Source organism: Littorina saxatilis, linkage group LG5 (assembly GCF_037325665.1).
Source record: "Littorina saxatilis isolate snail1 linkage group LG5, US_GU_Lsax_2.0, whole genome shotgun sequence".
NCBI classification, from domain to species: Eukaryota; Metazoa; Mollusca; class Gastropoda; order Littorinimorpha; family Littorinidae; genus Littorina; species Littorina saxatilis.
The window spans coordinates 5,639,711-5,666,533 of NC_090249.1; the positions used below are offsets into that span (position 1 = coordinate 5,639,711).

The window sequence follows — 26,823 nt, forward strand, 5'->3', positions numbered from 1 at the left end:
TCCTAACAGATATTGAAAGATGGAGACCAAATATTCGTGGTCTCATTCGTGTATTTCAATCAAGTTATGGAATCGCAGCAAGTGTAGAGCAAAAGAAGTGTTATGTCTCTCGCAGCGAGCCAAACAGGCATACAATAATATATCCCATGACCTCCCTTCTTTGTCTCTGTTACTTCAGTATGGGTATATATGTTGTATTTTTATAGAGCTCAATAAATACATCATGGACTCAAAAAAATATATGATAGTGCAGATTCCGATTTGGGCGAAGAACTACTTTGCTCCCGACCTTTGACCTCGCGCCGAACAATGTGACACATTTGTATGAAGTTCCAAAATCGTATTGCACGGCTCAGAAAACCATATCAGTTGCACGCAAAAATGAATCTCAGAACTGATCTGATGTATGAGATGCAATAAGCAAACGTTTCTTTCATTATGAAAGCAATGCAGGTGGGAAAAAACGAACATTCAACTTACAAGATAACCAGATGCTAGCGAACCAAAACAAAAACACGAGTACCCTCCCCTTGCTTCGTTAGCAGACGACTTTTGAGAATCTGTCAGACCGTCCTTGCCTGGCACGGTTGGGCTTCGCTATCATCAGCTGTTTCACGTGTTTTGCGAGCAAGTCTACTCTTTTGCTTGGCTCTGCAGTAAGTCCACATTGGCGATGAAGGTATCTAAGAACTTAACATGTGTGTATTTTTCCGTAATCCAGTCATATTCTTTCAAAATGCAATCAAGCGGCGGTGACAGACTTGGGTCCTGTTTTCCTCGCACCCATACCAGTTTAGGTTCATGCAAACACACTCGCAAAACAGTTTATCATGTAGATACATTTCAAATAGGGAGCAAATGGTTATATAAATCTACATATGTGTTCCCTAAAATTTGCTTCTCTGTCAATAAGACTAATTGTATAATAATGCGTTCGAAAAAAACAACGTGGAATCGATTCTGAATCGAGTCGAGTAAGCCAAATGGGGGCCAAACCGGTTTCCCCGTTCCGCCGACCTGAAACGCAAAAGAATTGTGCGCTTCAACTAAATGGATTTCTATAAGACTTCATTACTTTCTTGCAACTTATGAACCTTTACTTAAAGCTTTTAAACGGTCTGAAAGTAGTGTTACCGCGTACTTATAGATGCACTCATTCGTTTTATTTTTTCAGCGACGGTCACTTAGTTTAAGGTTGCAAAAAGGCCAAGTCTCGCTGAAAACACTGTTTCACACTCCACAGATCGCAACAGTGCCGCTAGTAGTCTACACTTTGTGTTTGATGGTAGAATGGGATATACAGATTACAACACTCGTGGTTTTTTATATGGCTTGTATTTCAGTCAAGACCCAGCGGGAATATCAATCGAGAGCCACTCGCCAAAGGCTCGTGTCTCCCGATGATATTCATCCGCTGGGTCTTGACTGAAATACAAGCCATATAAAAAACCACTCGTGTTGTAACCTACACCTATATAGTCCTGATCACACACACACACACACACACATGCCCGCACGCACGCACACAAACACACTCACACAACGAGTGGGAAAGAGTCAGAGAGATAAAGAGAGAGGGACAGATAGACATATATCTAGACGAATAGAAAGACAGACACAGAGAAAGAGAGCGCTCTACATGCAGTAAGCGTCAGCTAACGAGCAAAACATCTACGATGGCTACGAATCCACACACTTTTTCCAAGGTCGAAAGTCATACTCTCTCCGAGGCAGATTTTTTTCTTACCTCCATGTGATGGTGCCATCAAGAGTTTTACTACCATTCAGGATTGTCTAGGTCTCTGCTAGGTAAGGAACTTCATACAATACTTGACTACCGCGCAGCTATGGAAACGGCCGGGTGCACATTTGATCTAAGCTGTATCTTGACGTTGAACTTGGGGTTTTCAAGGACAACTTATCATGACCCATTGACTGACGACGACTTTCTGAGTTTCAAGGTCAAAGCAACAACCACATTGACTGATGATGACTTTCAAGGTCAAAGCAACCACAGATCAAGCTTTTAATAATTCCGTGACAAGAACCCCCTTCTTTCTTTCTTTTCAATTGACCAGCTGCGCTTCAATTCCATTTCCTCTTCCTCCCTTTTTCTGTATATCCCCCTCTCTCTCCCTTGTTCCCCCTCTCTCCCCCTACCTCCCGTTCTCTCTGGAGGACCTAGCCCCGGGGAACAAAAGCACTGCCCCACAAACAAGGAATTTATCGATTCCCACTTTCCGCTATTTTACCCCAATGCTTGTCCGATGGGCTTCCGGGGAATGCGATGGAATCTGAGCAGACGACAAGCACAAAAACAATCATTCACGTCCAGAACTAATCAAAAACACCACAAGAGATGACAAAGCAGCGTTAGTTTGCATCATTTTCCTTTGAAGTGAAGTTTCTTCTAGGCATGAGTCGTTATCTCTCTATCTCTCTCTCTGATGTTCGTGTGTGAGTGTGCGTGTGCGTGCGTGCGCGCGGGCGTACGTGAGTGTGAGAGAGAGAGAGAGAGAGAGAGAGAGAGAGAGAGAGAGGGAGAGAGAGAGAGAGAGAGAGGAGGAGAGAGAGAGAGAGAGAGAGAGGAGAGAGAGAGAGTGAGAGAGAGATAGAGAGAGTGAGAGAGAGAGAGAGAAAGAGAGAGAGAGAGTGAGAGAGAGAGAGAGAAAGAGAGAGAGAGAGAGAGTGAGAGAGAGAGAGAGAGTGAGAGAGAGAGAGAGAGGAGAGAGAGAGAGAGAGAGAGAGAGAGGAGAGAGAGAGAGAGAGAGAGAGAGAGAGAGAGAGAGAGAGAGAGAGTACATGAGCATGAGCGTGTGTGCAAATATCTGAGACTGGGTGCCTGCGATTTTGTGTGTCTGTGTCCACGCGGGTGTACGTGCTTGCTTCTGTGTTTCCACCCCCACCCCCCCCCCCTCCCTTCCCCACACCTGCTTGCAGATCCACGGCCCACTTTTAATTATCGGGCACTGCACTCGATCGGCGGAATGTCCCAGCGCGCTGGCGGCGTTTTTCTAAGGTGGCAAGGTCACAAAGTTCCGATCGATAATCGTGTCGTCAGCACTACTGCCTTGACGAGAAACACAAAGCGGCTCATGTGATTACCAGGGGGAAAAAAAGAGCGAAGTTATTTCATTACACCGGTTAGCTCAAAATCATGCGATCTCAGAATGTTGACAAAGGCGAGAATTCAGGAGTAAAGTTGCTCCCGGCCCATGCATAATACCTGCGAGCTCAAAAATGAGAGCACGCGAACAACTTCGATACAGGTATTGTGCACTGTACAGTCAAGAACCCAAGAAGATCAAGTCTTAAAATGGGGGTAAATTTACAGATGTTATAAACTGAAATCCTGAGAAAACACGGTTAACAAGGAGAGAGTGGTAACATCGGGGAGGAGGGGATGGGGTGTGTGGGGGTCTGTCTTGACAGGGGCTCCACTGTATTGTGCTGAATGAGCACGTGCCAATGATGCATCATTCCGGAAGTCATACTAATGAATTCTTTGCACGTAACAAATGTGATGCCACCATCACCAGCAACGAATTCAGTTTTGCCGACGGCAGCAATAGTTTGCTATTAAACATAACGAACACAGATGCTGCCAACAGCTGGCTAGGCTGCCATGCGCCTGACACTAACAGTAATAGGGCTTTGCTTTCTGCTGTTCTGGTTTTGTTTTACCAACACCTGCTTCTGCGGTACATTTTTATTAGTCATGACAATAAACATAAAAAAAACCTAACCGCGCTGTTAGCGCTTGTACAAAACAGCACAATTATATTATCATATGCGATTACTCAGTGTGTAATAAAACAACAGAAAAACCTTTCTACGTGTCAACGTTCATAATGCCTGCAACAAAAGCTTTTAAGTTCGCCGTCATTGACTAAGTGGCCAACACCTAGACGAGATCATTATGGACATCACTGACTAAGTGGCCAACACCTTATAGACGAGATCATTATGGACATCATTGACTAAGTGGCCAACACCTAGACGAGATCATTATGGACATCATTGACTAAGTGGCCAACACCTAGACGAGATCATAATGGACATCATTGACTAAGTGGCCAACACCTAGACGAGATCATTATGGACATCATTGACTAGGTGGCCAACACCTAGACGAGATCATTATGGACATCATTATTTATGATACATAATATGTCCAGAAAAAGTGAACAGAAAGGAACTAACGGCTTATTGATTTCTCTGATCATCCTTACGCCATACATCTCCCAACCCCCACTCCTCCTGTCCCCAGCACGCTGCCCTCAAAACCTTCACCTCCCTCCTGTCCCCGGCACGCTGCCCTCAAAACCTTCACCTCAATCACAGCGGCTCACTGTAACTGCCTATAAATCCTGCATAAAAGAGCACATGGCTAATAATCTAATTTAAAGCTCAAGCCGACACCGTGATCTTTCTTTTCTTTGTTTGTTTGCTTAACGCCCAGCCGACCACGAAGGGCCATATCAGGGCGGTGCTGCTTTGACATATAACGTGCGCCACACACAAGACAGAAGTCGCAGCACTGACAGGCTTCATGTCTCACCCAGTCACATTATTCTGACACCGGACCAACCAGTCCTAGCACTAACCCCATAATGCCAGACGCCAGGCGGAGCAGCCACTAGATTGCCAATTTTAAAGTCGTAGGTATGACCCGGCCGGGGTTCAAACCCACGACCTCCCGATCACGGGGCGGACGCCTTACCACTAGGCCAACCGTGCCGGTTCCCCGTGATCAAACTAAAGTCTCTCAAGTTTCCATTGATTTACAAGGCGGGCTCTGCTCTTTGTTGACACGCTCACTCACTCGCTGGCTGGCTGGCTGGCTGGCTGGCTGGCTACCGTTTGGATTTTGCTCACCCCTTCTGCGCCAGATGCTGTTATGATTTTTCTTGGCATTTTCAATCTACAAGTATTCCCCCCCCCCCCCCACCCCCCCCCCCCCCCCCCCCGCTGTGCTGTTTTAGTGGTCTTTCTAGCGTAAAGTAAATCAGTCAAACGTGTGCAGCAAACTTGATATTATATCTTCCAATGATTGGCTGTGCTTGTTCAATAGGATTGTGTCCAACTCTTGAAGTGTTCTGCCTTATGTGTTTGTTTGCTTGTTCATGTTGCTTTCCGTTTTAGTCAAAACACGCAGCAACACACACGCACGCACGCACGCACGCACGCACGCACGCACACACACACACACACACACACAGTGGTCGCTATCGAGAGATGATCGCCAGTTCAGGTTCGATCGACAGTAGCTACACCTACCGTCGGTCGTCTCCGTCGCGATATAACCTTGAATGGTTGAAAACGACGTTAAACACCAAATAAAGAAAGAACCGTCGGTCGTCTCATCGATACTTTCAGTCGCAATGGTCATTTCTGATAGTAACATAAACATTAAAAGTCCCACTGTTTTTAGCCATTAAGGACTTGAGTGTTTGTCCGCTTTTAAAAAGAAAAAAAAAGAGAAAAAAAAGAGGAAGGCAGGGGTGAGGTTGAGATGATGATGCTCTGTGGAATTCGTTAAAATGAAAAGTAGTTAAGATGTTGCTTAGTAAGAATTATAAGTCTGTATTCTATATCCTGAATAACAGATTTGTAAAATGAACTTTATTCAAAACGAGTAAAAAGGTAGAACCTTTCAGGATCACCAATAAAAGCAAATAGATGAGCAAGTAAGAAGAACACGAACAATAAATCTAAAAACTTTTTTTTAAATAAAAAGGATTAAGATGTAAGCCACGAAGGCCGTGGTGAAGAAATATGTACTAGCGCCTCCGTAATATGACTTGTAATTCATAAGCTATGATGCTTTGCTGCTAGAGCATGCTCCGCCGGAGCATATCAAAGAAGAATATGTAGGTGGGTGGGGGGAGGGACATAAGACACCAGCCGAACCCCAAGCCTTACAAAAGGCAAGAATGTCATAGTAATAAGTGATAGGAGAGAGACCGCAGTCTCCGACCTTATGCCTCCATACAGGAGGCAGTTTCTTGATAACTAGTGTAGTGCAGTGGACTAAAGGGAGGGGGCAACCACAGCCACAAAAAGGGGCAGTAAGCGCAAGCCTCACCTCTCTCCTCTGCACAGTGGGGTCACTTTAAATGGTAACGAGTCGAACGTGCTCTGCTTACAGCCTAGGGTGAGGATACGCCTATCTAGAGGTTTATATAAGGCCAAAAAAAAAGAGGTCTGTTTACGGTAACATAGGCCAAAAAAATAGGGTCGGTAGGTCGGGATTTTTTTCCCCAAAAAACCCCCATATTTTTACGTTATTTTGCAAAAAAAAACAAGAATTTTTTTTTCCCAAATGCCCAAAAAAAGTCTAGGGTCGTGCGAAAAAAATAGGGTCGGTCGGGTTACCGTAAACAGACTATTTTTTTGGGGGGTCTAAGATCTCTCTTTATATATATTTAAGAACGGTACTCCAGGACTAGGGGAGAGACGCTAAAGTTAGGTAGTCGTTATCTAGAGGGTGGTCATTTCTATCAGCCGTTAAACAGTTAAATACTGCGCGAACAATCAATACTGCTTCAGGGCTGGGGTACGTAGCGGTCAGCAACCTATTAATGCCAGGGCGGTGTGCTGGACATTACGGAACTGTCAATGGTTGAGTGTGATTGACGCCAGTTTAGCTTTCAAGTCCTGTGGCGAGATGAGTGACAGTTGGGATGAAGCGATCAGTTATTGGTCCTATTCGTCAGCATCAATGTCCGTAGATTAAAAAGAAGCCCCTCTCTCTCTCTGCCCCCCCTCCCCCCTTCTCGCTCTCTCTCTGAATCGCTCTGTCTGCCTGTCTCTCTCTCTCTATCTGTCTCTCTCTCTCTGAACTATGGCTGAGTTGATGATTGAAGATGTCTTCTTCTTGTTCGTGGTTTGAAGATATACCTACAACGTCTGCAAAATAATCACGTCAGAGCATGTAGGTCGACCAGGCAAGCAAGCCCTTAGTTAACCTAGCGAGTGTCTAACCCCTCACAACATCATAGATGCGTGCAGCCATTCGTTCGGACGGTAGTCAATGCTTTCTTCCCGCTGAGCAAACCTCTCTTACATCAGGAACAAGGAAACAAGCAAGAAGAATGGAAACCTTCCCCGCAAGAAACAAAAATAGAGACATGTCATGATTGTAACTTTTGTTAAAATAAACTTATGTTTAAACCAAATAGAGACGGAAGAACGAGCCCCCCACAAGAGATTAAAATCCTGTCCAGCCAAAAAGTTGAAGGGCTCATTATAGCCCTCTAATCCAACACGGCTAAACCCCTGACGTCTCAAGACTCTAATCCCAGTCAGTGTAGCGGGCTTTGGCCAGGCCATGTGGAACCCCCTTAATCGCCAGATCGCCACTGACCAGCGCAGGACGGTCCACATTTTAGCGGGTTTAAAATCACGACCGTGACCATCGTCTCGACATCTGACGTATTAGTGGTTAAGAAAACAAAGCCTACCATGAAAATGTTGCAAACACACACACACACACACACACACACACACACACACACACACACACACACACACACACACACACACACACACACACACACACACACACAGCCGGGGTAATATTCAAGTTTAGTGTTCAAATTGTCAAGAAGTTTTTGAAAGTTTCCAAAGTTTGCAGACGAAGAGAGCCCTGCCAGTGTGCATTACATACAGCAAAATCGCGATGAAAAGTGAGAATTTGATTTAGAAATTCGATTCCTTTACTTCTGTAAAATCGATCCAAGCTGAAAGGGTCATAACTGCACAGCTCATCGGTTACCGCTACACTTCTTCACCAGCAGCTTCTTGGATTAGTAAGAAAAGCTTGTGGGTTCATTTTTGACGTCGTACACAAAAGCTGAGATTCCAGTAAGGATTTCAAACTCTGCAAATTCTTGCTTGCTCTCAGTGACACAGAAAGAGACAGTGCTTATCGTGCTGTTTACACTCGCAGGGCGCCTTCAAATAAGTACCACGCTCGTTGACATTCACCGAGGGCCTTGCCGAACAAACCGTTGGACGTTGGGGGATTGGACTGGATCCCTCCACTAACGAGACAGCAAACTGTTGGGGTCATACAGGTTACCTGTCAACTCCTAGTCGCTGGAAGAAAGCGTAGTTAGTTCTGTTACCAAGGCGTTCTGCAACAATATCCCTACATTCTCTTGTCTTAAGATCGGTCAACAGTACAAGGGGACTTAAAACTGATTCAACTAGTTAGTGCCTACATTCTCCTGTCTTAAGATCGGTCAACAGTACAAGGGGACTTAAAATTCAACTAGTTAGTGCCTACATTCTCCTGTCTTAAGATCGGTCAACAGTACAAGGGGACTTAAAATTCAACTAGTTAGTGCCTACATTCTCTTGTCTTAAGATCGGTCAACAGTACAAGGGGACTTAAAATTCAACTAGTTAGTGCCTACATTCTCCTGTCTTAAGATCGGTCAACAGTACAAGGGGACTTAAAATTCAACTAGTTAGTGCCTACATTCTCCTGTCTTAAGATCGGTCAACAGTACAAGGGGACTTAAAATTCAACTAGTTATAGTGCCTACATTCTCCTGTCTTAAGATCGGTCAACAGTACAAGGGGACTTAAAATTCAAATAGTTAGTGCCTACATTCTCCTGTCTTAAGATAGGCCAACTGGTCCTAAGAGGACGTACAACTCAACTAGTCAATCCATATATTCTCCTCAGACCTTGAGCTAAAGAAACAAAGTGAAAGAGAGAGGACCTCAAATGTCTTGAAGCTCAAGTAGAGCTTCGTATGATCTAATGTCTGTGGCACCACAACAGTTAGCAGTGTGGACACATGAATCATGAAGAACTGCTCAGAAAGACTCCACAAATTTGAGCTAGTACGAAAGCGACATGGCGTGATTTTTTTTCTCCAAACTTGACGTATCTTTGAGGAAATGTATTACTTAATCAGTAATAATCACACACAAAACAAACTCAGTGGAAGGAAATGTTCACACATAAAACCCGAGAAACGAAAATAAATAACTATCACTGAAACTGAAACTCACAAATGCACGTCTGCTTATTCACCCGACGATAAGCTGTCAAACAGACATAATTATAGTTTCCTCGACCTCCTGACTCGTACCTGTCAAAATGCACGAACTAACCAAACGGGGGATTTCTATGTCTCTTAAGTCTCATCAATTTGTTCGCACAAAAAATACTTTAGTCATCTTACAAACGATACTGTGTGTTCGTGCCCCACCCCCCCTCTCCCCCCTCCCCCCCCCTCCCCCCCAAAAAACCCAAAAGTGTTATACTATTGCACCTACAAAAATAACCGTATGTCGCAGTTCAGTCCTCGATACAGGGACAATTCTTCAAACAAGTCCACTATTGCATCATCTTGGCCGGTATTTATATGTCCACAGCTCCCAATGTATTCCCCCCTAAATCAGATTTAAAATCCAAATGATTCACTCACAACAACGCTTAGCCACATAAAACCCATTCGATTCGAATTAACTTTCTCGGCAGGGCACCCCGATCACAAAACCACAACCACGCGATCGTTCACGTGACGCGTGGCAAAAGAGCCAACAGTGGCAACACTGCTATAGCCGGGACGGCGCCACTTTTGAATAACGAGGGATTTAAATGATTTAATCGTCAGTCATCAAAGTCCTTGGCCTGATCGTCTACACTACAGTTTTGCCTCCGACGAATCCGCGCATGAATCATTGCTACGTAAGCCTCTTGCCTTCTGGCTACAACGACACTGGGGCGGAACATAAGTTAAAGTATAGCAAGAACAAGAAATTCCTCCGAGGTAGGAAAAACACCCCCGTCAAAGGGAAATAACCTTCTCAGTTGGTGGCAGTGACTGAGTGAGAATGGTTATTTCCCTTTGACCATTAAGATGTCCCTCTATAAGTCCTTGTATAATTTTAATCCACCAATAACTCCCGGCTAACCGTGTGTTTGACTGGTCCCAATTTTTGTAAGGACCGTCTCAGGAATGTATAGAACCTGTTCACCAAGTTTGGTGACGATCGGTCCGTTCATTCTTGAGATCTATATATATGCGAACACAAACAAACAAACAAACAAACAAACACCGAAACCTATACACACCCCTATACCGGGGGTGTAATAAGATAGTGGCTTGCAAAGTGGTTTCAGTTCTGCAGGCGTGTTTGTGTGTGTGTGTGTGTGTGTGTGTAGGGGGGGGGGGGGGTAGTATAGTGTGTTGGTGAGATTGGGTGGAGGATTGGGAAGTAGGGTAGTATACTTTTCATGTGTGTCAGGGCCAGTGTGTGTGTGTGTGTATGTGTGTGTGTGTGTGTGTGTGTGTGTGTGTGTGTGTGTGCGTGCGTGCGTGCGTGCGTGCATGCGTTCGTGCGTGTGTATGTGCGAGAGGTCATCTATACATTTTTGTCAATCCAAAACATTTCCTGAAGATTTCAAGGACACATACACACAGATTTTAACAAACCGATAAGGCAACAACAAAAAAATAGTCTATTTACGGTAACCCGACCGACCCTATTTTTTTCGCGCGACCCTAGACTTTTTTTGGCATTTGGGAAAAAAAAAATCTTTTCTTTTTTTTGCAAATTAACGTAAAAATATGGTTTTTTTAAAGAAAAAAAATGGAAAAAAAATCCCGACCTACCGACCCTATTTTTTTGGCCTATGTTACCGTAAACAGACCTCTCTTTTTTTGGGCCTAACATCTATACGCATCAATGATTTCAACACATTCTTGATACTCATTTAGCCGAAGGCAATAACAGAAAAAGTAAGTTTCTTAAAGGATGTGAACTAACACACACATATATATATATATAGTATAGGCCTAGCTCCTACTCGATCATAAGCAATGACATGTTAGGATTATGATGATCTAACCAAGCCTATTCACATTTGCACCAAAAACATCCTCAAGTGAAGGGGGAAGTCGCCATATTTACCGTTTTTGTCAAGCCATAACACAACAAGATTTATTTGAACAGCACTAATACACCCCTCCCCCACATTTCCTGTAGTGGGCAGGTTAATTTCACTGAAGTACTGCAAGGTTCTCAGCTTTCAACTGTACCCAGACAGACAGACAGACAGACAGACAGACAGACAGACACACACACACACACACACAAACACACACACACACACACACACACACACACACACACACACACACACACACACACACACACACAGACACACAAACACACACACACAAACGCTCGCATGCACACGCCCACACACATGAAAATTAACTGCTGTCGGCCAAGATTTCACTGAACGGAAAAAAACTGGTTCAGGTTTCTGTGACCAGTTTGACACGCTGTTCGTCTTGGGATTGAAATGTTAGTGTACAGACAGAGAGTCATCGACAGGGGTGGGGGTGGAGACGGCGATGAATGGAGGGGGTACTACCTATTTTGTATGCAAAAGAAGTGCTGGATACAGTTTTGCCTTTGCCACGGTTTGTTTGTTTGTTTGTTTAACGCCCAGCCGACCACGAAGGGCCATATCAGGGCGGTGCTGCTTTGACATATAACGTGCGCCACACACAAGACAGAAGTCACAGCACAGGCTTCATGTCTCACCCAGTCACATTATTCTGACACCGGACCAACCAGTCCTCGCACTAACCCCATAATGCCAGACGCCAGGCGGAGCAGCCACTAGATTGCCAATTTTAAAGTCTTAGGTATGACCCGGCCGGGGTTTGAACCCACGACGGCCTCCCGATCACGGGGCGGACGCCTTACCACTAGGCCAACCGTGCCGGTCTTTGCCACGGAATGCGTTTAAAACAAGGAGCAAGTTTTAACACTCTTTCCCTACCCCCGCTCTCTCTCTCTGTCTCTCTCCCTCTCTCGCTCTCGCTCCATGCGTTTTGAACACAGAGCAAGTTCTCTCTGTCTCTCTCTCTCTCTCTCTCTCTCTCCTCGCTCACTGTGTACAACTACATCTTTTAAAAACTTGCACAATACGTTATGCTGATTGTTCAGAGATAATGATTCAACAAAATAAACTCATGATTATCTGGAGGAAGTCCCACGTCATTTCAGAAAGGCCTCTCCGTTTCAGAATGTTGCTTGTCATGCATCATAAGTCATACAAGCACTTTAGTACTACATGTGCCACTACAAGGGAGTGCACAGTACAATACCGTCTCTGGTACCTCTGAGGGCGCGTTGTCAACAAAGCATACCCCTAATACAGTACACACTCAGGCTGTTAAGTACACTTCTGTTTCTTGTGCTACTACTGGCGTGTTTTCAACAACACATGCCCCTAATACGGACAATCTTACCAACAGCGCCACTGAAGATTTCGATCATGAGTTAGTGGTGTAACTCAACCAACACTCAGTATACATTGCCCCGGAGTTGCGCGGCCAGTTTTCAAAGCGGAGAACGAAATCCGATATTGTTTATGTACCTGTGTGTGCTCTCGGCCGTAACTCCACGCTCTAAGCTAAGTAAGCATATTACACCTACGCGTACACACGTCCCAGCGCTGACTAATATACAATGTATAATAATAGGGTCAGGACCACACCGTAGTATAATCATAATTCAGGGGAGAGCCCGAGTGCAGTGGAGACAAGTTCACACGGTCACACCTCTGTCATGCTTATGTCTGGGTGGTTTTAAAGGTTCTGGAGTCGTATAAACTGACTGAAACACATTAGTTTTGAATCCGAAGGAAAGCGCTGTTTTGTCCTGATGGTAAAGCTTCCATTTGTTATAATCTTTCTGGAAACGATTCGATGTTGTTGTTGTTGTTGTTCATGACGAATAAAAGATAGTTTCACATCTTTGGAAGAGAGATGCGGTGTGTGAGTGTGACTTACGTTACCTGTTCCTGACAGGGCAGGAATGCAACACGTTTGCAAGTTACAAAGTATAACAGTAGCATCGTAAAAACTCTTACTCTTATCTGGCAAGGGAGGGATGGGCTTTGTGACAGTTGAGTTACCCCACGTGTACCCACCCACAACCTTGGCACAGTCACACTGTTTTTCACACCTGTCTTACACGTACATGAAAGTGCTGTGCGTGCGTGTGATAGTGTCAACTGTTATCGTTATGTACCAACGACATGTAGTAAAAAATGTTGTAGCTTGAGACTGATACAGAAATAATGAGTCAATGTGGTGTGATATGTTCTTGGATGTGTAAAACTGTGGTTTGTCTGTGGTTACATGCTAGCACTGTGCCAACTTTTTCACGTGCAACTTAATTACAGGTAAACTCTGCGACAAGCGTTTCTCACCTGTGCCCCGTAGTTGTGCTAGTGCCCTACCATGTGTCTAACAATTTAAAACAATTTGTACCTGTTGTAACAAGCTAGTACTGTGCCATGTGTATTTACCTGCACCGTAATTGCAGGTAATCTTTCAGACAAGCGTTCTCACCTGTATCCCTGAGTCTGGCCTCCTCATAGTGTAGCATGGGGCTCTTGGGGGAATGGTCATCCAGTGCCCGGGGGGTGCCCAGTGGGGTGCCCGTCTGGGTCACCCATTCCGGGTACTCCATAGCGGGTAGAGAGACTCACCTACCCCACACACCCCTCTCCATAACACCACTGCTCTTCTTTCTCACACCCAACACAACCCTATCACCACGGAACCACTTCCACAACGGAATCGATGGTATTACACGAGGTCCAAAACGATGCAGGTGTCCCGTATCCCTCCAAGCCTTGCTAAGGTGAGCAACACGGGTACAGGTTGAACACAAGTGCCGCCGAGCACCGAAGTGTAGGCAAGAATATCCAGCGGCTAAAGCTCAGCGCACTCACTAGCTCGCTGCGACTGTCGCGTTGAAGTGAAGCGAGAGAAAGTTTGCGGTGACGCAGCGGACTGTAGGTAAAAGCGGGAGAGAAGGAGGGGGGGAGGGCAAACTGGGAGAAGTTGCTCTACCGGCTGTGACAGTGTCTAAACCTACATACTATCCTCCCGGTGATGATGCGCCGGTGTGTCAGTCAGTGTGCGTGCGCGTGTCGTCTGTCAGTCGTGGGGAACGAGCGCGCGGCGGTAGAGCCAAGCCTCCATGTTTCCAGGTCCGCGAATGTCAACACGCAAGAAATGTCGCTTTACGCGGCTCACAACTATAAACACCACCACCACCACTGCGACTCCTCGCCTCGCTACAATCAAATCCTTGTCACTTATTATCAGCGAAGAAGAGGGAAGCTCCGATCTTGTAAAGTGCTTTTCAACCAGTTTCAAGTTTAGTCGCGTTGAAGGACAAGCGCCCTCGTTCAAGTCTCCCAAAAGGTAAGGAAACTCCGGGTGTAAACACTACCAAACGCTCATGTGCAAGACGAGTATCAACGGTGGTATAAAAATATCATTGTACTGTAATAAGACTTTCTTCTGCCAGCTTGTGAAAGCGCCGTGGGGCGGGTGTAGTGTGCAGTGTTTTGTGCGTGCGGGACAATTCATGGGAAATACCAATCTGCCAGGACACCGCCGTCACGGTGGGACACAAGAAGGTGCAGCTCGAGCATAGGCACGTGAAAATATATGGGACGAATGTTGATAGTGCGACGATAATATCCAGGTTTCCCAATTGCTTCGTTTCCGGCCGATTTATGTGGAGCACGTGATGCGCACAAAAAAGATTGGCGGTCTAGAAGTGTCGTCTGCGCAATGATCGCGGCGGCGCTCGCGGCTTTCTTGACCGTCAAGGACGACCGCGCACGTTGTGATACATCATTCGTTAGACCTCAATAGGCACATGAAGGGGGGCCCGGGTGGCTCAGGTGGTAGAGCACTGGACTTGCGATGCTAGGGTCGCGGGTTTGAATCTGGGCCGGGACGAACACGGGTCAACTTTGTGTGCAGACCCAGAGACGGCATCAATGTCCCACCCCCGTGTCACCACAGAGGCACATACAATACATCGGTCATTCTGTCATAAGTGCAGATGGCTGATACCACTTAAAAAACGCATACACTTGTGCATCTCGTCTAAAGTCCGGGTAAAACCCGGGAGCATGCCCCTAATGGCTTTGCCTCAGAACATAAGACTTGAATTTCTCTGGCACATGAAGTATTTTGCGTTTTCTTTTTCTGCAATTGTGGGCCTGCGACGAATACAAATAGACATGAGTGGGCATTTTATATGAAAGACCGTTTTCATACTCCGATTCCGAGTGATGCCTGCTTGGAGTTTTCGTGTTTCTGTAACCCAGAGAACTCTGACTTCGATTTCAGGATCTTTTCCGTGCACACTTGGTCTTGTGAGTACACACAAAGAGGGATAAGGCACGAGCGGGTCTGCACATAAGTTGACCTGGGAGATCAGAAAACCTCCACCTTTACACTCCAGATTCAAACGCCAAACCTTCTCCGCGAAAGGCCAACGTCCTAACCTCATGTTTGTTTTATTTTGCGACTGAATCCGAATTCCAACTGCAGATGTTGTATTGGGGTCCTTCAAACCACTCGAATTCTACGATAGATGTGACGTTTAGGGCAAGCACAGAGCTGTTGTCAAAACTTTCTTGCACTGTGGGTGTTCGGGTCCACTGTGTGTACTCAGGCATCTATCAATGTAAATGTTCTTTATTTACTTTCTTTATTTGGTGTTTAACGTCGTTTTCAACCACGAAGGTTATATCGCGACGGGGAAAGGGGGGAGATGGGATAGAGCCATTTGTCAATTGTTTCTTGTTCACAAAAGCACTAATCAAAAATTTGCTCCAGGGGCTTGCAACGTAGTACAATGTATTACCTTACTGGGAGAATGCAAGTTTCCAGTACAAAGGACTTAACATTTCTTACATACTGCTTGACTAAAATATTTACAAAAATGGACTATATTCTATACAAGAAACACTTAACAAGGGTAAAAAGAGAAACAGAATCCGTTAGTCGCCTCTTACGACGTGCTGGGGAGCATAGGGTAAATTCTTCCCCCTAACCCGCGGGGGGGCGAATGCAAATGCCAGTGTTCGAGGATGGCATATATCTCTATTTGAAACAAATCATGTCAGAGTGTCGATATCATCACTATCATGGTATCTAACTTCAAAGTAGGATGTATCGACGTTCAGGATGACATATATATCTCTATTTGAAACAAATCATGTCAGAGTGTCAATATCATCACTATCATGGTATCTAACTTCAAAGTAGGATGTATCGACGTTCAGGATGGATTTTTCCTTCCTGATTTCCTATCATGGGTTCATTATCACTTCAGCCCATTATATTTTTTTATCGTTGACTTTGTTTTTTGTGTGGATTTTTTTAAAGCTGGATTTCGAGAGTGACACATGTGATGGTTGAAGTTTAGGGTTGCTATATCAAGTTATTGGAAAGTTCTTTGTGGAAAAAACGGTGCACATATCAACAGCTCAACACCTGGATTAATTCTGCCTCTATGCTTCAAGGCACAGTAAGCCTCCCGTAAACCATCACAAATACTGTTAGGCTTTTACACACAGTACAAACACCCTTTCATTTAAACTCTCACCGCTTGATAACATCCTAGGTGCCCTCCGTAAAGAGCAAGCAATTTTCAAAGAATTGTTTTTTTGCGTGGTTTATCTTACCCCTGAGCCATCGTGAACCCGTGTGATCCAGTTTCCCTTTTTCACAATGTTGTCGTCAGTTTGTAATTCGCTGTGAGCTTATCTGCAATAGCACGTTATTATGTACCTCTGACTATGCACGAAAAAACCGGCTGTGGTTCACAAGCACTCTAGCGATGGCTTTTGACTGTTCAGAGGAACTGGCGATAGGCATAAACCGTCGTCTGCTACAAGAACCACGACCTTGCGTGACCCTGCTTCCGGGCTTTTCTTTTTTCAAACTTTCAAAACTTCGAATTGTACTGATCTTGTCTTGATGAAAAAAGAATTCTTTTATGTTTTAGGAATGTTTGTGTAACAAGCTGTCAATTTATTATTTAGATTTTAAAAGTTAGGTCTAGCGCCAAAACGCACCATGGTCCGATTGTGTGAGGAGACAATCCGCAAAATTAATTCTTTGAAAATTGCTCGCTCTTTACGTAGGGCACCTAGGATGTTCCCGTTCGGTGAGTGTTCAAATGGAAGGGTGTTTGTATTGTGTGTAAAAGCCTGACAGTATCTGTGATGGTTTACGGGAGGCTTACTGTACGTTTAAGAAAATGTTCGCAATGTATTGCAAAAGTGACATTAATAAAAAATAAATAATAGTAATACATTACACAAAAAGTATTGGTGTGGCACATGTGTCTGCAATGCAAGACCTCTCCAGTGGCAGTTCTCAGGTACTTAGAAAACAGCCCCCTCTCTGCTGCATTAGGGACCACTGATTTCAATAAGGGATACCTGTCAAACAAGGATACCTTCAATACGGAGGGACTTCATGTTAGCCCATAGAATATCATCTCTTCAGAAAAATGGCCATGCAAAAAGATTAGCCAAAAGTGTATAACATCCCGCGCCTGTTGTCAGCCCGTTGAGGAATGTGTCACCAAGAGTTCTCTCCCTTCAACTGCACCGCAGCAGACGATACATTTTTGTTGGGAGCCTACAACCGTACACACCGTACAGGCAGTGGGAAGCTGAATGATACAGCAAATGAACTGTGAAACAGAGCCCGGGGGGTGGGGGGGGGGGTAAATTGGCAGCATGACCATTCTGCGGATGTATACGGCTGGCACTGTGTAAATGCAGTCAATGCGGGTAGAATTGGCACGCTGTCTCTCTGACTCGCCGCTCTCTTTATCTTACACTTTACTACATTTTCCTCTACTCGTGTGGCTGGAAGCAGCCGAGTGGCACACTTCTGCCACTTATCATCATCTTCGTCAGACACTTACACAACATCCCTGCTAACTTTAGTTTCACTACTGACACAACCGTCGTACGAAGAAGAAGAAGAAGTTTCACTCTCCTTCGTATTAATGTCTTCTTTGCCCCCCCCCCCCCCCCCCCCCCCCCGGGGGGTTAGGGGGAAGAATTTACCCGATGCTCCCCAGCATGTCGTAAGAGGCGACTGACGGATTCTGTTTCTCCTTTTACCATTGTTACGTGTTTCTTGTGTAGAATATAGTCAATGTTTGTAAAGATTTTAGTCAAGCAGTATGTAAGAAATGTTAAGTCCTTTGTACAGGAAACTTGCATTCTCCCAGTACAAGGTAATATATATTGTACAATATGACGTTGCAAGCCCCTGGAGCAATTTTTTGATTAGTGCTTTTGTGAACAAGAAACAATTAACAAGTGGCTCTATCCCATCTCCCCCCCCCTCCCCCCCCCCCCTTTCCCCGTCGCGATATAACCTTCGTAGTTGAAAACGACGTTAAACACCAAATAAAGAAAGAAAGAATGTCTTCTTTGCGACTGCAATGTCTCACTTGTCAGCGTGCCGCAGAGCATGGTTTGATGCTTGCAGAGCTACAGATTCGTTGCATTCCTGCCAATTTATCAGTTATCCTCATCATTTTCACTGGAATCCTGCGTAACATCCCCAACTGAACTGGGTTTCACTATTTATCATGTGAACTTCTCCTTTACCACATTCCTGTTGTCACGTTCTGGTACATTGCCTGCCGTATACCCCGTCTTGCATATATATATATATATCTACATAATGCTGCTCTTGCGTGGGATGAACGTGACTAAACCGATTCTTACATTGTCAGCCAACTTCAGCTTACAAAAAGGACCCCTGCCCCCCCCCCCCCCCTCCCAATTACTCTGAAGCTAAAAAAAAAGAGAGAGAAAGAGCCAGAGAGAGAGAGAGAGGGAGAGAGAGACACAGAGACAGAGAGAGACAGAGAGAGAGACACAGACAGAGAGAGAGAGACAAAGAGAGAGAGACAGAGAGACAGAGACAGAGAGGCATGAACAAGGGCGTTTTTCATTCCACTACACTAATTAGCACTTCCTCTTATAGTGTAGCATGTATTCACACTAATAAGTGACCCCCCAAAAAACCCTGAAGATCAGATGGTGACAGAAACTAAAAATATTGATCGTTCTAATTGAATATAATTGTAGGCCTACACATCAAGAACTGCAATCGTGAAAGACAGTTTGAGTGCATGACTTTTAAATTCTAAATAACTGTAACCTTCCAGCAGTTTCTGGCAACTCAGAAATACGTTTCCACCTACGCTACTAACACTTCAGCCGCAAAGTGACATTATCATTAATTATTTACACACTCTACATCGCTTCCCTGTTAGTCAGCTAGCAATTTTCATCATCAATTCATCGTCATTTTCAGAAGGTGTCAAATTCTCTGTCGCACTGACATGACAAAGTTATGATCTGCACTCGGCAGAGCTCGCCACGCCTCGTACAGACAGCACGTGGTGGCGTATTGTGCAGACTGCTGGTGATGATCGATAAATCGATGGGCCTGCGACCCACTTTGTGTTTTTACCCTCCCGGCGGCTGGGACTATGCTGGGAGGTGTGACACACACACACACAAATAGTGCTCTTGTTTTCGCTTCGGGGCGCAGAGAGAGGGAGGGAGAGAGGGGTAGGGGAAGGAGACTGAGCAGGAGAGAGACTGAGGAGGAGAGAGAGAGGGAGGGGGGAGAGAGTGCTTTCGGTGTGTGTGTGTGTGTGTGTGTGTGTGTGTGTGTGTGCGCGCGCGCGCGAAAATGTGTGCACTGCATACCTCGTCATGTGTGAAACAGTATACTGTAAGTGTAAGTAAGCACGCACACACGTCATCTTTGAACGGTTTTTCCCACACTGGAGAAATGATAATGCAAACATGTACTTCACAAATGTCATCTCGACACTTGACATGACACCTAATCCTCGAAACAAGTCGAGTGCCAGGCACCAGCTTGTGCATAGAAGGCTCTCGGGACGTATAATATATATATGTATGCACAACACAATGCAAATAAAACACAACCCGATAGCTATCTTAAGTTCGATGTATGCCACTGAGGAGGGATGATGAACAACGGATCTCTGACAAACAGCGATATACATGTATACACAGACAGACAGACATTGACATGTATGCACGCACGCGTACGCACATACACGCCCCCCCCCCCACACACACACACACATAAGGGCAGGCAGACAGACAAGACAGGCATTCACGTGTACACACACACACACACACACAGGCACACAGACACGCACACACACATACACACACACACACACACACACACACACACACACACACACACACATCCCAATGCAATAGAAGCCCCACGCAAACTGAACAACCATTTGACAGATTCATTTCAGACAGCTGCCCCAAAGCTTACACACAGCATCATGGTTACAAGGAACTTAGTCGATAAATAGCGACAGGGGGCCGACAAATGGTTTAAATGGGAAATGTGTGTATATGGGTGTGGGTTTGAAACAAACAAACAAACCAACTTATGTGAACCCCGGGCCGCAGGCCTTCGATGTAGTGATTGAAAAAAAAGGATGTTCTCAAATGGTTCAATTCTCATTTGGTCTGATTCTCAAATGGTACCGGTATACTCCCCCCCCCCTGGCCGCAGGCCTAGGAGTAAAATTTTTATAGACACTGACCTTCTTCCCAGGGGTCATTGACCCAGTTTTAGCTATGAGAGGTGGTTCGCCCAGAGGCTGTAGAGTATACTGGGGCGGTCTCTTTGATGTCTTGAGAGGAAACTTGGCCAGGGTAGTACATGCACCAGAACTGGTGGACACCAAGGACAAACATGAAATCGAAGCAGTTTGCTTTCAGAGAGAACGGTCGTCAGCAACTCAAACTTCTCTGTTTTCTTTTTTTTTTTTAAATCTGACTTTCTTTGTGGCCCCCTGACTCCGCCCCCTCCCTCTGTAAGGACCCTCCTCCACAAGGACCGATTTTTGTCAACATTTTAAAGGTCGCTAGAGAGGGGTTCCACTGTATGACCTAACCGCTACTGGCAGACGGCCTCAATCTTCACGCGCAAAGACGAGATTAATAGGTGCTCGGTTTTGGTATTTTGAATTACATTACATTAAACCTTTGTTGGGTTTCATGGTCATGGCAACAGCCATAATAATATTACATGATGTATAATATCATATTTCAGCATATGTGAATTACATGTCATCATACTAAACTGTCATACATTTTTATTCCTACATTATTCTGATTGATCACAACCAAACCTACTATCATTGGACACATCCAAATGCAAGCGCCTGTTCTTGACAATTTCTCTCTGATCTAAATATAAAATCAGTGCAATTTCCTGGGTCGGGCTTTGCCACAGACACTCACGGTTTGGCCTGTAGGTAAAATGTACAATGTATTTTCTGATTTGTGCACAAAAGCTTTTTTTCTTTTTTCTTTTTTTTAACATAACAATGTTTAATGTCACTGTATGTTTAAAAGACCATGGTCATATTTGTAAAAAAAATGTTAAATTAGAAAATAAATAACATTTTGGTTCATGATTTTTCCTACACCTGTGCTAAAAATAAGAAATAAAAATGTCGGGTATATAAGTCACTCAAATACAGCTAGGTATGAATGGCTCGGTTTGAGTTTGTTGCAGTTGACCCTGCACAATGCGACATATCATGTTTTTGTTGAACAATTTTGACGTCACCCCTCCCATAGGGTGACGTATTTCACAACTTCCTGTGTTACACAAACTCTGTGATGACCAATTTTGACGTCACCCCTCCCATAGGGTGACGGATTTCACAACTTTCTACAGATGAACAATTTTGACGTCACCCCTCCCATAGGGTGACGGATGTCACAACTTCCTGTGTACACAAACTGATGACGTATTTCACAACAAAATGGCGCTGCCCATGGTCAACCTCGAAACTATCCGTATAGAATGGGGGCGTCCTCGCCCCCATAATAACCCATACACAAGAGCACTACCCCCCTCCCCCCTCCCTCTCCCCTGCCCTCTCCACCCCACTCAGCGGAGATAAAATACCTGAGAGCAGAAAAAGCACTAGCAGAGGACATCCATATCATTATCAGTATCAGAGAGATAGATCAGCGAGCCCATGAGTGCATACTTGAAGGAAATGACTCACATTGTTGAACACATACGCCCCTGCCAGTATTTCTTTGTTTCCCTTGTGAAGGGGAGGTTTTTCTTCAGGGCCAATTAGGCGTACTTTCTGCCTACATGTGTGCTCTGCTTGTTATGAGGGTTTGCGGTTGTGCTGCTTGCATTTGCTTGTTAGTGTTACAACATCCTTGTAAAGAATTCTTTCTGTCCAATATTTAACATAAATTAACCTTTGTTTTGCTTTCTTAATTTCTTTTGTTGTTTCTGATGGGGGAAAAACCAACTGCATCTTTTAAAACTGCATCTTTTCATTCTTCAAACTGCCCATTTGGCATTCATGGCTTTAAATACAAATTCAGTTCTGTTACATAGGTTGTTGTTTACATGTCAAGGTGGTACAGTAATTTTACTCATTCTTTGATTCAAACTTATTCAGTTATTGCAAACTGAACTAAGGTCCACTGATTTAATATTGAAAGCTGCTGCTCAGTCACACTCTCAAATGTTTTCGTGGCTGAGACATTCTACACATGTATGTATCGTGTAATGATGTCTGTAACAACTGTACAAATCATGTGAAGGCTGCCAGCTTGCAACATATGGTATCCATAAATATAACAAGATTACATCTTGACCTGAATTGAGTTGAGGTGAATCATGAGTCATGATCAATACATGTACTGAAGTATATTGTATAATTTAGTTGTTTAAGGTATTTTCTCCTTGACAATGTAGTATTATGTATTTAACCAAGAGGGGTATGAAGGCCAACATTTACCAAAATAATCTGTTTTACTTTGTGATTATTGTCATTGAGGGTCAAGAGACACAACACACCAGACAGCCACCTGCACTGTAATTATGCTTCATTGCTTGTCCAGACTATGGATATTAATTATGCCTCATTGCTTGTCCAGACTATGGATATTAATTATGCCTCATTGCTTGTCCAGACTATGGATATTAATTATGCCTCATTGCTTGTCCAGACTATGGATATTAATTACTAGATGATTACCGGCTTCGCCGGGTACCGGCTTCGCCGGGAAGAAGTAGAGCCGAATATCAGGCTGCGCCTGGGACCCGGCTTTGCCGGGTAAGAGTTACTGGTAGTGGATCCTGACAACAACAACAACAACAACAACAACAAAATCGGTTCAGCGCGCACAGCGTTGCGCGCGCGCTGAGAGCACGTGTTGAAATATCTCATCGATGAGGTTGTGTCCGGGTGTAGCTGAATACGGTGTCCAAATTTGAAAAAGATCCACTGAGAACTTTGGCCGTGCATCGCGAACAGACAGACAGACAGACAGACACTAGTCGTATAGATGCCTCATTGCTTGTCCAGATTATGGATATATTAATTATGCCTCATTGCTTGTCCAGACTATGGATATTAATTATGCGCACATGTGTTTGAACATGAGTGAGTTCTGTTTTCATTACATCTATCTATAAAGATAATAATAGTATGAATATGTACAGTGGAACCCCCTTTTTAAGACCCCCCAATTTAAGACTCCCTCCTTTTTAAGACCTTGTTTTCTCAGACTTTCTGTTCATAACCTCTGTAAAATTACCCCCCTTTTAGGACTCCCTCCTTTTTAAGACCTGATTTTCTCAGACTTTCTGTTCATAACCTCTGTAAAATCCCCCCTTTTAGGACTCCCTCCTTTTTAAAACCTTGTTTTGGAGGTCTTAAAATTACAAAGGGTATCATAACATATATATTTGCTGTACTCGTAATTCCTACCATGCTATCACAGACAATTTGCATTCATTACTTATTCATTGAAATCCTTTTTCTGTTTTGATTGCAGGCAGACGGCAAGCTTTGACTCAGCTGAAGGACTGTGACCACCAGACACTGGGTGACTAACCACTGCCACTGGCCCCAAGAGTCAAAACACTATTGATAGTGCAGTGAAACACCGCGCTGTCAGCACTTGACTCTGCCAGTGTTTTAAGGTGCTCAGAGAGGCTTACCAATACAGTTCAACCACCTTTTTGTTTTTAAGACCCATGAACATCTGAGAAAATCAGGTCTTAAAAAGGAGGGAGTCTTAAATTTAAAATGAGGGCAATTTTTACAGAGGTTATGTACAGTCTGAAAAAAACAAGGTCTTAAAAAGGAGGGAGTCTTAAATTGGGGGGGTCTTAAAAGGGGGGTTCCACTGTAGCATGCATCAGAACGTGTTTTGCTTAGGTGCCAGAAGATTACAACCTACACAGTTCTAAAAGTATATTTAAAAATTAAAGTTGACACAGTTAAACATTGCTCAAGTTTTACAATTACAGGGGAGAAGATGTGCCAAGTCTTCCCGCTTGCCTGTTGTGGTCATACTGACAAATTACACTAATTGAAATAATTTTAGACCAAGAGGATGTGAGTTTTACTTTGAGTACTATATTTTCAAGCAGACATGTATACAAAATAAGCTTAAGGCCCCCCCAAAAATAGGTCTGTTTACGGTAACATAGGCCAAAAAAATAGGGTCGGAAGTTCGGGATTTTTTTTTCTTTTTTTTTCTCCAAAAAACCATAATTATTTTTACGTTATTTTGCAAAAAAAACAAGATTTTTTTTTCTGCCCCAAATGCCAAAAAAAAGTCTAGGGTCGCGCGAAAAAAATAGGGTCGGTCGGGTTACCGTAAACAGACTATTTTTTGGGGGGGGCCTAATGAGAATAATGCACAGTGTTTGTTGAAAACAATTGTACGTGAAGGGCTATCATTGGACCGTGAAGGGCTATCATTGGACCGTGAAGGGCTATCATTGGACCGTGAAGGGCTGTCATTGGACCGTGAAGGGCTATCATTGGACCGAACCCCTATGAACACATGTATACAGATCCTTCCTGCCCTGTCTTACTGAAGATTATGCTAAATCAATGATAATGAAAACGGTTAATATGGCACCAGTGTATAAGACTCTTGTAAACCAAAAGAAAATATTAAAGTGCAATTTAACAGACTATTATTACAGTACAGTTGTGCTTTAACTGTTACTGATTTCACCCCTATGAACCTTTCTGTTTTAATGGTAATCAATAATATATGGCAGACAAACCAAAAGCAGGCAGACAGAATGATCATTGTAAATGTAATTGTGCAATTATCTGCAATTGTTTTGGTAATGATTTTTGATGATGATCACATTGATGACAACGATGAAAGTATTTTTCTGGCAAAAAGCAAAGAATACCGAGTGTCGATCAGTATTGATTAGACAAACCAAAAGTAGACATCGCTAGATTGACTTCCAATATTCCAGTGGACTTACCGGCAATCTTGAGCACGGCTCTGTCTGCAGGGTCGAGCTGCAGGATGCAGAGGGGGATGTTGCCCTGGTCATCCCAGTAACTGAGGTCCAGGGGCCTGCCCCACGGACTTTCCATCATCTTGCTCGCTTGACCCGAGGGGCGACCCTCCAGAAAACACCGGACCCGCCCTCGTTAGCTCATCGCTGCGATCGCATTCAACCCTCAAGCCGCGGTACTCCAAGCTTCGGGGTTGTGTTTTGGTACTCCCTGTGATCGTAGTGTTCAGTACTCCCTGGCTGTTTTGCGTATACTCCTCTTGCTGGCTAGTTCGTAGTCTGGCACCCGTGGCCTCTCTTCCGCTCAGCTTCTGAAACCGACGGAAAGAGCACACCGCTACACCCTATGTCAACACACAACACTGGAGCGTGGCCTGCCCGATACACGCCTGTCAATCACACGAACAGCTACGTGTCGCTGGTCTGGCCCTTGACCCACTCATTCCACAACGGCCGGTCTGAAATAACGATCTGCTTTGTGGTCATTGTCATTTTTTCTCTCTCGTGTGTTCTGTCTGCTACATCATACGGTGTATCGCCACTAACATGGCCGCTTCATTACTCACTGAAGTCAGCACGAGTAGCTTCCCTTATTCTCTTGCGGTACACAACACTCGGCGAATGCTCGAATCGATCGATCACGGCCATCAACTTATCAAGACAGAAAGGTATACAGCATAGAGTTACGCCCTCTTATCGCCGTGTCACACAGTTCAAGTAGAAGATAACATGCTCCGTACACACACTCACTCACACACTCACTTCCTCGCTGCCTCAAGTCGAAACTGAAGACGTCTGTCAATAATACACACAGCCGGAGGGAGGAGCACGGAACTGCATGAAGAAAGCTATTCGTGTTGTGTGTGCATGTGCTGTGACCTTTGCCGGCAGGTCGAGAGCTCGCGCATCCAATCGCACGGCAGAAAAATTACGTCACGTCGCGCGTGCCGGCGAGATCAAACGCCCCTGCCGCTGATTATCAATGGAGATGAGACGGGTCGGTTTTTTAATCCGGTTCGTGAACCCAGCTCCCAAAGCGTCCCTAGTGATGATGGGCGTTTACATTCTGTCACAACAAAGGCCGTTACTCCCCGAGATCCTGATTTTCACCTGATTCAACGGGTTAGAGCGCACAACTGTTCGGCTAACAACTCTTGTGTGTGCAGTGAAACTCGCAAATGTTTACAACCTCTGACGAAAAAGGGGGGGAACAAGTTGAACTGGAAACAAAGCGTGTTCCAACACTGACGACCGTTTTGCAGAATGTGTCAGGTCGTGGGAACGAATAGCTGTGCGGTTTGGGGGAGGTAACGCAAAGAAACATCCCCCACATAACTGTTTACTATTCAACGCCAGCTTGCATGGTACTTACATTTAGCCTACCACATTATGGCATCTGTACATAATTATGCATTTATTGATGTGTTTTGCAGATTTCAGAAAACAAACCCACAACTCAAGTGATTAGTTTTGGAATGTTAACAGCTGTCTTTCCTGTCGCTGCGAAAAAAAGACAGTAAAAAATAAGAAAAGA

The 26,823-nt window shown here is 44.5% G+C and overlaps 2 protein-coding genes across 2 annotated transcripts in view; one reads left to right on the forward strand and one right to left on the reverse strand.

Annotated features, from left to right (window-relative positions):
* The window catches only part of LOC138965983 (uncharacterized), a 64,850-nt gene extending 50,776 nt beyond the window's left edge, over positions 1-14,074 (reverse strand). Inside the window, exon 1 of the mRNA XM_070338068.1 lies at positions 13,401-14,074. Coding sequence (XP_070194169.1) covers positions 13,401-13,521 — 121 coding nt within the window. The 5' untranslated portion in view covers positions 13,522-14,074. The remainder of the gene's footprint in view (positions 1-13,400) is intronic.
* The window catches only part of LOC138965984 (uncharacterized), a 194,852-nt gene that overhangs the window by 76,903 nt on the left and 91,126 nt on the right, over positions 1-26,823 (forward strand). The window lies entirely within an intron of this gene.